Source organism: Anguilla rostrata, chromosome 2 (genome assembly GCF_018555375.3).
Source record: "Anguilla rostrata isolate EN2019 chromosome 2, ASM1855537v3, whole genome shotgun sequence".
NCBI lineage: Eukaryota > Metazoa > Chordata > Actinopteri > Anguilliformes > Anguillidae > Anguilla > Anguilla rostrata.
In genome coordinates, this window is record NC_057934.1 from 73,910,876 (window position 1) to 73,923,375 (window position 12,500).

The 12,500-nt window shown below is 48.7% G+C and overlaps 1 protein-coding gene and 1 long non-coding RNA gene across 2 annotated transcripts in view; both read right to left on the reverse strand.

Moving 5' to 3' along the window:
• Positions 1 to 12,500, reverse strand: part of LOC135249128 (uncharacterized) — a 138,236-nt gene that overhangs the window by 100,906 nt on the left and 24,830 nt on the right. The window lies entirely within an intron of this gene.
• Positions 1 to 12,500, reverse strand: part of baiap2b (BAR/IMD domain containing adaptor protein 2b) — a 46,321-nt gene that overhangs the window by 27,527 nt on the left and 6,294 nt on the right. Inside the window, exons 2-3 of the mRNA XM_064325163.1 lie at positions 7,020 to 7,095; positions 2,090 to 2,176 (exon numbers count right to left, since the gene is read on the reverse strand). Of these exons, the coding sequence (XP_064181233.1) occupies positions 2,090 to 2,176; positions 7,020 to 7,095 (163 nt within the window). The remainder of the gene's footprint in view (positions 1 to 2,089; positions 2,177 to 7,019; positions 7,096 to 12,500) is intronic.

The following is a 12,500-nucleotide window of genomic DNA, read 5'->3' on the forward strand; positions in this document are numbered from 1 at the left end:
ACAAATGAAAGCAGTAAATATCAGTTTGCTAAATAAAAATGTTTTAACCACAGGTCTGCTTTATTTAGTGGACCCATAGTTTCACTAATACTATTACACAATTCAAATCAACAGTATTGACTGAAAACCAAGTAAATCTACAGGGTTTCCTAAACACCAAAACATATCTGCAACATCAACTGAAATCCAAATATACTGTTAAGTTGTGTTTTAAAATTACCCTTTTCATTCAAACATTTCCAAAATATGACACAAGCGCAAACAATAAATGTCTGTCATAACACACAACATCCATAAATGCATTGATACTAAGGCATTTCACAGAAAATCCAAGGTCCAAGTTGTGTACATTGATCTCAGATGCTCTAAGAAGCATCACAACTTCAAAACTCCAACTGGTTTCTGAGGTATCTGTGCAAAACCCATTCACCTTCTTCCTTTCCTTCACCTGTACAGATGATATGAGTTATATCACCCTTCATGCACACTGTAAAGGGTCATACAGCCACGCCCAGTTCCACAGCCCCGCCTACTCACATAGCCCCACCCACTGTGACAGCTTCACCCACTACTACAGCCCCACCCACTCCTACATCGACGCCCAGTTCCACAGCCACACCTACTCACACAGCCCCACCCACTGAGACAGCCTCACCCACTAATACAGCCACACCCAGTTCCACAGCCACGCCTACTCACACAGCCCCACCCACTGTGATAGCCTCACCCACTAATACAGCCACGCCCAGTTCCACAGCCCCGCCTACTCACACAGCCCCACCCACTGTGACAGCCCCACCCACTCCTACAGCCACGCCCAGTTCCACAGCCACACCTACTCACACAGCCCCACCCACTGAGACAGCCTCACCCACTCCTACAGCCATGCCCAGTTCCACAGCCCCACCTACTCACATAGCCCCACCCACTGTGACAGCCCCACCTACTCCTATAGCCACGCCCAGTTCCACAGCCCCGCCTACTCACATAGCCCCACCCACTGTGATAGTCTCACCACTACTACAGCCCCACCCACTCCTATAGCCACGCCCAGTTCCACAGCCCCGCCTACTCACATAGCCCCACCCACTGTGATAGCCTCACCACTACTACAGCCACGCCCATTCACCATGTCATTCAGAACACACACACACACACACACACGCCTTGGTGTTTGCAGTGAACGACTCTCCAGATCTGACAAGAAATCACAAACCTGCAACTGACTGGAGGAAGAGAGAGAGAGCGAGAAGGGGAGATAGGGGAAGAGGAGGGAAAGGAGAAAAAGAGGGAGCAGGAGAGAGAGGGAGAAGGAGGTGGTGAGAAAGATGAATTAGAATTTTAAAGGTGAGGAGAAAGACATGAGGGAAACAGCAAGAGAGAGAGGGGGGAGGGAGAGAAAGAGATATAGAGCAAGAGAGAGGGAGGGAGAGAGGAGAGAAAGAGCCAGAGAGGGGGAGGGAGAGAAAGAGATATAGAGCAAGAGAGAGAGGGGGAGAGAGAAAGAGATATAGAGCAAGAGAGAGAAAGAGAGCAAGAGATAAGAGAGACAACAGAAAACAACAGAGAAACCTGCAGTGGAGAAGGCACGAGACCGCTGCTTGTCTGTCTGTCTGTCTGTCTACCTCCCAACCTGTCTGTCTGTCTGTCCATCTGTCAGTCTGTCTGTCTACCTGCCAACCTGTCTGTCCATCAGTCCGTCTGTCTCTCTGTCTGTCTGCCTGCCTGTCGGTCTATCTGCCTGCCTACCTGTCTGTCTGTCTGTGTCTTTGTTTACGTACATGGGGTCAGGAGGGGGGTTGTGACAGCTACATCTGAGACTCACCCAGGTGCTTATTACTGTGATTCCTCCTTTCCACCAGGGGGCACTACAGCTACATCTGAGACTCACCCAGGTCCTTAGAGCTGTGAGTCCTCCCTTTCCCCAGGGGGCACTAGAGCTATATCTGAGACTCACCCAGGTCCTTATTACTGCGATCCCTCCCTTCCCCCAGGGGGTGCTACAGCTACATCTGAGACTCACCCAGGTCCTTATTACTGCGATTCCTCCCTTCCCCCAGGGGGTGCTACAACTACATCTGAGACTCACCCAGGTCCTTTGAGCCATGACTCTCGCTGGCCAGTTCCCCCATCCGCACCAGAGCGTCGAAGTAGCCCTTTGCAGCAAAGGTAACACCTAGGAATACGGAAGCAGTGGCGTAAGGTCAGCTGGCGTTTCTAAGGCAACTGCCCCCCAGACCACACCCCTTCTGCATGCTAGGCAGAGAGGGCTCCGCCCTGCTCCCAGACCCACTGGGTTTCAGCTGTATGCACTGCAATCCTGTGCCACCAGGCTTGGGCACACCCCCAGCCACAGCAACACCCCTAGTCTCAGCCACACCCACAGCTTAATCCACACCCCAGGCTTGGCCGCACCCCCAGCCACAGCCACACCCCCAGGCAGAGCCACACCACAGCCACACCCCCAGGCTCGGCCATACCCCCAGCCACAGCAACACCCCTAGGCTCAGCCACACCCCCAGCCACAGCCACACCCCAAAGCTCGGCCACACCCCCAGGCAGAGCCACACCACAGCCACACCCCCAGGCTCGGCCACACCCCCAGCTAAAGCCACACCCCCACCCCCAGCCACACCCCCAAGCTCGGCCACACCCCCACACAGCACACCCAGCGCCAACCCCACCACAGCACACCCAGGCTTGGCCACACCCCCAGCCACACCCCCAGGCTCGGCCACACCCCATGGCATAGCCACACCCCCAAGCTCGGCCACACCTAGACAGCCACACCCCCAGCCATAGCAACACCCCCAGGCAGAGCCACACCCCCAGGCAAAGCTATGCTCCCATGGCACAACCACGTCTGCAGGCAAAGCCACACCCCCAGGCTCAGCCACACCCCTAGGCACAGCCACACCCTCACAGCCACAGCCACACCCCCAGGCAAAACCACACCCCCAGTGGTGGGATTAGACCAGAGGTTAAAATCCTGGGTCTAAATCATCCATTGCAGGCTTTATTACATCAAAACAGACCAATGGTAGCAGCTTGGCTTAGCCCTCCCACAATAGCCTCCTCCCATATCTGAATTTCCCCTGCTATCTCCCAGGGGTGTGACAACATGTCCATTCACCCTCTTTACCAAAATATCTTCCAACTCCTCTACATCCACCCACTCAACCACTACACACACTATCACCATTACTACATGGACCCACTCAACCACTACAAACACAATCACCATTACTATATGCACCCACTCAACCGCTACATACACTATCACCATTACTACACCCACCAACTACACCCTCCATTTCCTCTACATCCACCCACTCAACCACTACAAACACAATCACCATTACTACATGCACCCACTCAACCACTACACACACTATCACCATTCCTACACCCACCAACTACACCCTCCAACTCCTCTACATCCACCGACTCAACCAATACACACACCACCCCCATGACTACACCCACCAACTACACCCTCCAAGTCCTCTATATCCACCTACTCAACCACAACACATGCCATCTCCATTGCTACATCCATCCACTGCACCAAAACACCCACAATCTCCACTACAGCACCACCCATGCCACCATTACACCTGCTATCTCCACTACTAAACCACGCACTCCACCACAACACCCACAAACTACAATACTGCCCCATCCACTCCACAACTACACCAATCCTCTCCACTATGACATCCACCCATTCCACCACTACACAACTACATCCACTCTGCACAGCATCCATACTCCTCTCAGCTCCACTGCACAGCATCCATACTCCTCTCAGCTCCATTGCACAGCATCCATACTCCTCTCAGCTCCACTGCACAGCATCCATACTCCTCTCAGCTCCATTGCACAGCATCCATACTCCTCTCAGCTCCACTGCACAGTATCCATACTCCTCTCAGCTCCACTGCACAGCATCCATACTCCTCTCAGCTCCACTGCACAGCATCCATACTCCTCTCAGCTCCACTGCACAGCATCCATACTCCTCTCAGCTCCACTGCACAGAATCCATACTCCTCTCTGCTCCACTGCACAGTATCCATACTCCTCTCAGCTCCACTGCACAGTATCCATACTCCTCTCAGCTCCACTGCACAGCATCCATACTCCTCTCAGTTCCACTGCACAGCATCCATACTCCTCTCAGCTCCACTGCACAGTATCCATACTCCTCTCAGCTACACTCTGCACAGCATCCATACTCCTCTCAGCTCCACTGCACAGCATCCATACTCCTCTCAGTCCACTACACAGCATCCATACTCCTCTCAGCTCCACGCACAGCATCCATACTCCTCTGCTACCTCTGCACAGTATCCATACTCCTCTCAGCTCCACTGCACAGTATCCATACTCCTCTCAGCTCCACGGCACAGCATCCATACTCCTCTCAGTTCCACTACACAGCATCCATACTCCTCTCAGTTCCACTGCACAGAATCCATACTCCTCTCAGCTCCACTGCGCAGCATCCATACTCCTCTCAGCTCCACTGCACAGTATCCATACTCCTCTCAGTTCCACTGCACAGCATCCATACTCCTCTCAGTTCCACTGCACAGTATCCATACTCCTCTCAGCTCCACTGCACAGCATCCATACTCCTCTCAGCTCCACTGCACAGCATCCATACTCCTCTCAGCTCCACTGCACAGCATCCATACTCCTCTCAGCTCCACTGCACAGCATCCATACTCTTCTCAGCTACACTCTGCACAGCATTCATACTCCTCTTGCTTCACTACACAGCATCCATACTCCTCTCAGCTCCACTACACAGTATCCATACTCCTCTCAGCTCCACTGCGCAGCATCCATACTCCTCTCAGCTCCACTGCACAGTATCCATACTCCTCTCAGCTCCACTGCGCAGCATCCATACTCCTCTCTGCTCCACTGCACAGTATCCATACTCCTCTCAGTTCCACTGCACAGCATCCATACTCCTCTCAGTTCCAGTGCACAGTATCCATACTCCTCTCAGCTCCACTGCACAGCATCCATACTCCTCTCAGCTCCACTGCGCAGCATCCATACTCCTCTCAGCTCCACTGCACAGCATCCATACTCCTCTCAGCTCCACTGCACAGCATCCATACTCCTCTCAGCTACACTCTGCACAGCATTCATACTCCTCTTGCTTCACTGCACAGCATCCATACTCCTCTCTGCTCCACTGCACAGCATCCATACTCCTCTCAGCTACACTCTGCACAGCATTCATACTCCTCTTGCTTCACTGCACAGCATCCATACTCCTCTCAGCTACACTCTGCATAGCATCTATACTCCTCTCTGCTTCACTGCACAGTATCCATACTCCTCTCAGCTCCACTGCACAGTATCCATACTCCTCTCAGCTCCACTGCACAGTATCCATACTCCTCTCAGCTCCACTGCACAGCATCCATACTCCTCTCAGCTCCACCGCATAGCATCCATACTCCTTCTGTAATAACCCCAAGTCTGAGCTCCTGGAGTTACCACAGCTCCTAAAAGCAGGACAGTGTGTGTGTGTGTGAGTGTGTGTGTGTGTGTGTGTGTGAATACAGTAATCAGTAGTAACAGTCATCCTATTTCCCCTAATAAGCTTGCCAACAAAGCCAATCACCTCTCTTCACCATTTTAGATGGATCACAGCACTCAACCACTGACCCAGACCCCAGCTTTAAAATGTGCTCACAGCAAATGATATATACAATATATATATATAATATATAATATATATATAATATATATATATATATATATATATATATATATGGTAAATATATATGGACACATATATATGAAGAATGACACTCATATATGGGCACGTATAGGGCAGTACACATATATAAGAAAACCGGGGGATTGGAGGTGCTGGCAGAACAGACAAACCCACTTAACCCAAAAATCTCCCTCTGCCCCTCCCCTCCTAGCCTTGCCTCTCCTCTCCTGACCCTAACCCCACACCTTAGAGCCCCACACCGTGTAGCCCCGCCCCTCTGCTCCTAGCCCAACCCCTCCCCTTCTAGCCTCTCCCCTCCTCTCCTGACCCACCCCATACCATAGAACCCCACCCCTCCCCTTAGAACCCCACCGCTCCCCTTAGAGCCCCACCCTCCCCTTAGAACCCCACCCCTCCCCTTAGAGCCCCACCCCTCCCCTTAGAGCCCCACCCCTCCCCTTAGAACCCCACCCCTCCCCTTAGAGCCCCACCCCTCCCCTTAGAGCCCCACCCCTCCCCTTAGAGCCCCACCGCTCCCCTTAGAGCCCCACCCCTCCCCTTAGAACCCCACCCCTCCCCATAGAACCACACCCCTCCCCTTAGAACCCCACCCCTCCCCTCCTAGCCCAACCCCTCCCCATAGAACCCCACCCCCCCTTAGAACCCAACCCCTCCCCTTAGAACCCCACCCCTCCCCTCCTAGCCCAACCCCTCCCCTTAGAGCCCCACCCCACCCCTTAGAGCCCTGCCCTATCCCTCCTAGCCCCACCCCTCCCCTCCTAGCCCCACCCCTCCTAGCCCAACCCTTCCCCTTAAAGCCCCACCCCTCCCCTCCTAGCCCCACCCCTCCCCTTAAAGCCCCACCCCTCCCCTTAGAGCCCTGCCCTATCCCTCCTAGCCCCACCCCTCCTAGCCCAACCCCTCCCCTTAAAGCCCTGCCCTATCCCTCCTAGCCCCACCCCTCCCCTTAAAGCCCCACCCCTCCCTTTAAAGCCCAGCCCCTCCCCTCCTAGCCCCACCCCTCCCCTTAAAGCCCCACCCCTCCATTTAAAGCCCAACCCCTCCCCTCCTAGCCCAACCTCTCCCCTTAAAGCCCAACCCCCACCCCCTCCTAGCCCAACCCCTCCCTTTAAAGCCCCACCCCACCCCTCCTAGCCCAACCATCCCTTTAAAGCCCCACCCCACCCCTCCCCTTAGAGATCTGCCCTATCCCTCCTAGCCCCGCCTCTCCTGCCTCTCCCGGCCCTCCCACCTCAGCAGAGGCTGTACTTACTGGATAAGGCCTTTTCATACGTCTTGCCCATGGAGACAAAGTTGCGCAGGCAGGGGTTGAACTGCTCCATGATTGACTGAAACAGAAGAAAGCCACCAAGAATCAGAAATTTGTTAGCATTAGCCACAGTTTGTCAGAGTCCTATTAGCATTAGCTGCAGAGCATGATACTTCCATTAATATTAGCTGCAAAGTGCCTAGTAGCATTAGCGCTTGCCACAGACTGCACAGAGACTCATCCTCAGCCCCCCCCCCCCCCCCAGCACAGAGACTCATTCCCAGCCTCCCCCAGCACAGAGACTCATTCCCAGCCCCCCCCCCCCCCAGCACAGGGCCTGGATTCTTCATCCCTCACCTTCTCCACGGTGCAGTAAAGCCAGGCTGGCTGCTGGTGTGAATGCGGCCTAATTAGAGCAGGTCTTTATTTGAGTCCCCCCCCCCCTCGCAGCAGGAGCCCCCCCCTGAGACTGAGCGTCCCGCAGAGACCTGTCTAGTCTGGCCTCCCAGAGAACAGGCCTGCTCTGATTGGCTGGCAGGGAGGGTCACCTTCCTTCCCTCCCCTGCCGTCTACAGGGCTCTGGAAATGGGGACAGAGAGACCTGCTCCATCTTTACCCAGACAGAACCATATAAAGGGAACTGAGAGAGAGATGAGATGAGAGACTAACTGATAATACTTATCTTGTTGCGGTTAAAGACTCAATTACCAACACAAAACCACAAGTGTTATAGAAGGGTCATTCTGAAAGCTATAGCTACAGCCAATCTTATGTATTCGTGTGATAACAGGGTCATAGGTAGGGTTAACGGATAAACTCACAACCCAAACTGCACACACGCAAACACACACACACACACACATACACACACACTCACACACACTTACAAGCACTTACATGCTCACATGCTCACTTAAGCATGCAAGTACACACACGCACACACACACACACACAAACACAAACATTACTTTGCTTGTCTGCAGGAGTAAAACAGAAACAGGTGCATAGTTGCAGCACAGCTACAACAACAGCTACAACTACAGCAAGCTACAGAAACTACTACAACACAGCTACAACTACAGCTACAGCTACAGCAAGCGACAGAAACTACTACAACACAGCTACAACTACAGCTACAGCTACAACTACAGCAAGCTACAGAAACAACTACAACACAGCTACAACTACAGCAAGCTACAGAAACTACTACAACACAGCTACAACTACAGCTACAGCTACAACTACAGCAAGCTACAGAAACAACTACAACACAGCTACAACTACAGCAAGCTACAGAAACTACTACAACACAGCTACAACACAGCTACAATTACACCTACAGCTACAACTACAACACAGCTATAGCGGAACACTGCACATTTCCTGTCTGCTGATCCTAAAGGCTGAAGAGGCTGAATCATTTTAACATGATCATTTCACATCGTAATATCAGAACATTCCAGCATTTTAATGGCATCTAGTTTTTGCAGTGGCAGCCCTGTGCTTCCATTTTGTAAGAAATAAATCATGTAATTTAGAAGCACAGAAGTATCCAGGTGTATGGAAGGTATATGAAAGTTTATGCTGAGGCCATATGTCTGGGAGAAATTGAATTTCATCAGTTTACGTCTAACTGTATAAAAAGCCATGCCCACCTGAAAATTCATTGGCTTACTGCACACACAATTTTAATCATAGCAGCTTTTTTATAGTGGGTTTAAAGACATCCGACAGTACAAGCAACAATCCAAGTTTCTCACATACAAGTTTCATACAAAGTTTCATACAAATTGGCCAAATTGGAGGAGATTTCAGGAGGTTTTTCCATTTATTCGAAATTGTGGAGAAGCCTTAATGATAGGAAAATGGGTCCTTAAGACAAATATATTTTGTGTACAGAGGAGAACTGTGTGACATTAAATATATTCTGTGTACAGAGGAGAACTATGTAACATTAAATATATTCTGTGTACAGAGGAGAACTGTGTGACAGTAAATATATTCTGTGTACAGAGGACAACTGTGTGACATTAGGGGCCTTATTGCCGTTAGGAGTAACCTCCTATCAATGCACCATGTTTCCTAAAAACCAGCCAAACGGTTTAGCCAGAAATTAAAACACCGAAGAACAATAATAAAACCAAGAAACACAATAGGGTGTCTCGCACCTTTGGTGTTTAGCCCCCTAATATTAATAATAATTCTAAAGAAGAATAGTAGTTTGCACCCTGGGCAATTAAACACATATTTGTGATGGCAAAGAAAACAATTCTCCATCACACAGTAAAACTGGGAAGCTACAAGCTACCGTTTGGAAAGCACTATGACCCATTTATAATTTAGATAATTATGAGAGCACTCTGTCCCTCCCTTAATATGCACACATCAGAGCTGACCCCCTTTGCTCACTGCAAAAATGATAAAAACAAACCACACATACAATCACCTCAGCAAGCTCAGCTAGCGCACCCAGCCAATCACCTCCCTAATCACCAAACTATACAGCCAATAAAATCAGCAAAGTCTGCCGCCAGTTACAGACCACATCCACAGGAGAACAGGGAGCAGGGACTTGTTGCTAATTTTTACAGGCCCAGTGCGGTAGCAATATCTCTGTCCTAATTGTCCATGCTAATTAAAATATATACAGCCAGAGGGGCTTTCAGACCCCAGACATGTTTTTTCCCCATTTCATCCTTGACTGCTTAACCTTACGTAACGAGGACACAATAAAGGGGGTGGGGGGGGGGGGGGTGTCACCGCAAAACACTCCAAACACACAAAACTGCACAACCCAGCGAGAGAGCGGGGGGTTACTGTGTGTCTTTAACACTGCAACATTAACACACAAACACACACACACACACACACAAACACACACACGCACGCACGTACACACACCCACGCACAGCTTCTGTACTCAGATTCCCAGTGCTGTGGATAGATGCAGGCAGGCTGAAGCAGCTGATTGGCTGAGAGCAGCGTGAGCACTGCGGTGTGGATATGATGGATTCTCCATGCGGCACAGCCCCCGCTTTGCAGAGGCGGAACGCTGCTCTCAGAACTGCCATTATGTGCGCAGCGTAGAAACCGCTTCCGCGCCCATATATGGGCATGTCGGAATTCCCCCTGAAACACGGTGGGTCGCTCCATTCAGGCGTGATTGAGGGGAGTTCCCGCATCACTGAGAAACGCTCTTCTGTCTGACATCACTCAGACTGCCAAGCTGCCCCCCATCACGGCATCCGCTAAAACACAGCGTCATCAGGGTCTGCTCCATCTTTCCCAGCATAAACCAGTGTGTGTGTGTGTGTATATATATATATATATATATATACCACACACACATACACACATATATTACATTTATGTGTATAAACATGTATGTATATATATTTTTTCAAGACTAGGCTTGATACAGTGTTAGATACTATCTAGTCTGTAGGTAATCAGAGCACTAATTTAGTCAGGAAAATGATGAGCATTGTTGGGCTGAATGGCCTGTTCTCGTCATTATGTTATGTAATGTTATGTTATATATACACACACACACACATATATATATATATATGTATATATATATATATATATATATATATACAGTGGGCTCCAGAATTATTGGCACCCTTAATAAAAATGAAGAAAAAAGGCTGCATATAATAAATGACACAGATAGTAATCTATATGTTATGTTCAAACATATGGGAAAACTATATACTTTTATTTCAATACATTTACTCTAATGCTTCAACGTTTTTTTATTAAGTAATCTATTTTTTTCTGAAAACCATAGGTGCCATAATTATTGGCACCCCTAACATTTATTGTAAGTAAAATCAAACAAAATTAAATTGGCAATACAATTTTACTTAATTTAGTTCATCTCAGTCTAAAGGAACTATATTGTGACATTCCATCACTTCCAGTTTCACTAGAGAATAAAAATGAGGTAACAAGCAAACAAAATCCCTTTGTCATCCATCAGCATGGAAAAAGCCAAATAACTGTCAATTCAGAAGAGACCGATGGTAATTTACCATCACAAGTCGGGTAATGGGTACAAAAAGAGACATAAACGGTTAAACATACCACTTAGCACTGTGAGGCCAATAATAAAAAGGTGTAAAACATATGGAATGGTTGCAAATTTGCCAGGAAAAGGAAGCAAGAGCATGGTGTCCCCACGGATGGTGAGGAAGATGGTGAAGGAGGCCATTAATAACCCAAGGATCACTGTTTAAGAATTGCAGAGGTTGGTTTGTTTCTTGCGGTCAACAAGTCTAAAAAAAACATACAATGGCACCTCCATACCAACTAACTTTTTGGAAGGGTGGCACAAAGATGGCCATTGCAGAGCACAATAAACAAAACCAAGAATCTGGAGCTTGCCAAGCCTTATTGGAATTATGACTGGAAGAGATTGCTATTGTCAGATGAGACCAAAATTGAACGTTTTGGCCATACACGCCATCAACATGTTTGGTGGCAAAAGAGGAATGCATACAGGAGAAGCACTTCATACCTACTGTAAAATATGGAGGTGGGTCATTGATATTTTGGAGATGTTTTGCTGACAGTGGTCCCGGACACTCTTTTAGATCAATGGCAATGAATTCAATAAAGTACCAGGACATTCTGGCAGAAAATTTGGTTGTCTCTGCAAAGAAGCTAGGACTTGGTCATAGGTAGATTGTCCAGCAGGACAATGACTCCAAGCATACATCAAAATCTAAACAGAAATGCTTAAAGTAATAATCTTGAAGATTTTCATTAAAATAAATGTCTTTTAAGTCACTATCTATCGCTGCATTGGGTAACACAATGGTGATTGAGCCTATTTTTATATTAATTTATACTATTATTATTATCATAATTCATGATTAAAAAACTTGGTGTCTGTGGCGACATTCCCGGGAAAAAAATCACAAGCGGCGCACAGTTAGTGACGCGTTTTTCATCACCCATCAGTGGTTGGTCCACCAGAGAGGGTAGGCGGAACTAACGCAACAGGCTCGCTCTTCAACTCACTTGTGTGTGAGCGGCGTACTGTTTTTTCCGGTGTTTGTGTGCGTTACAATAACAGAGAAAGGGGGGGTTGGGGGAGTTATGGAACCCTAAAAAGTTTTTGTGTAACATGAGAGATCATATTATTTGTTGATGTAGATTTCGTATTTCATTTAATGACAATGTAACTTTACTAAATTACATAGCTATTTGCACAGCTAACGCTAGCTACCGGACCATGTCAAGAAAGACAACATTAGTTTAGACAACGTTGCGCACAGTATCCATCTCTCATATCAGGTAATGTTGCGTTAGCTAGCTAGCTAGCTAATGTAATTAACACAATCTAATGTCGGCTAACAATTAGAAAAAAACGCTAACTAACGCTACCGACCGGTACCGACCTCGCAAACCGTCTCTCGAATGCAATGCTACATTGTTGCAACGTTGCAGTGTAGCTAACTTAAGGCCAGTTCAGAT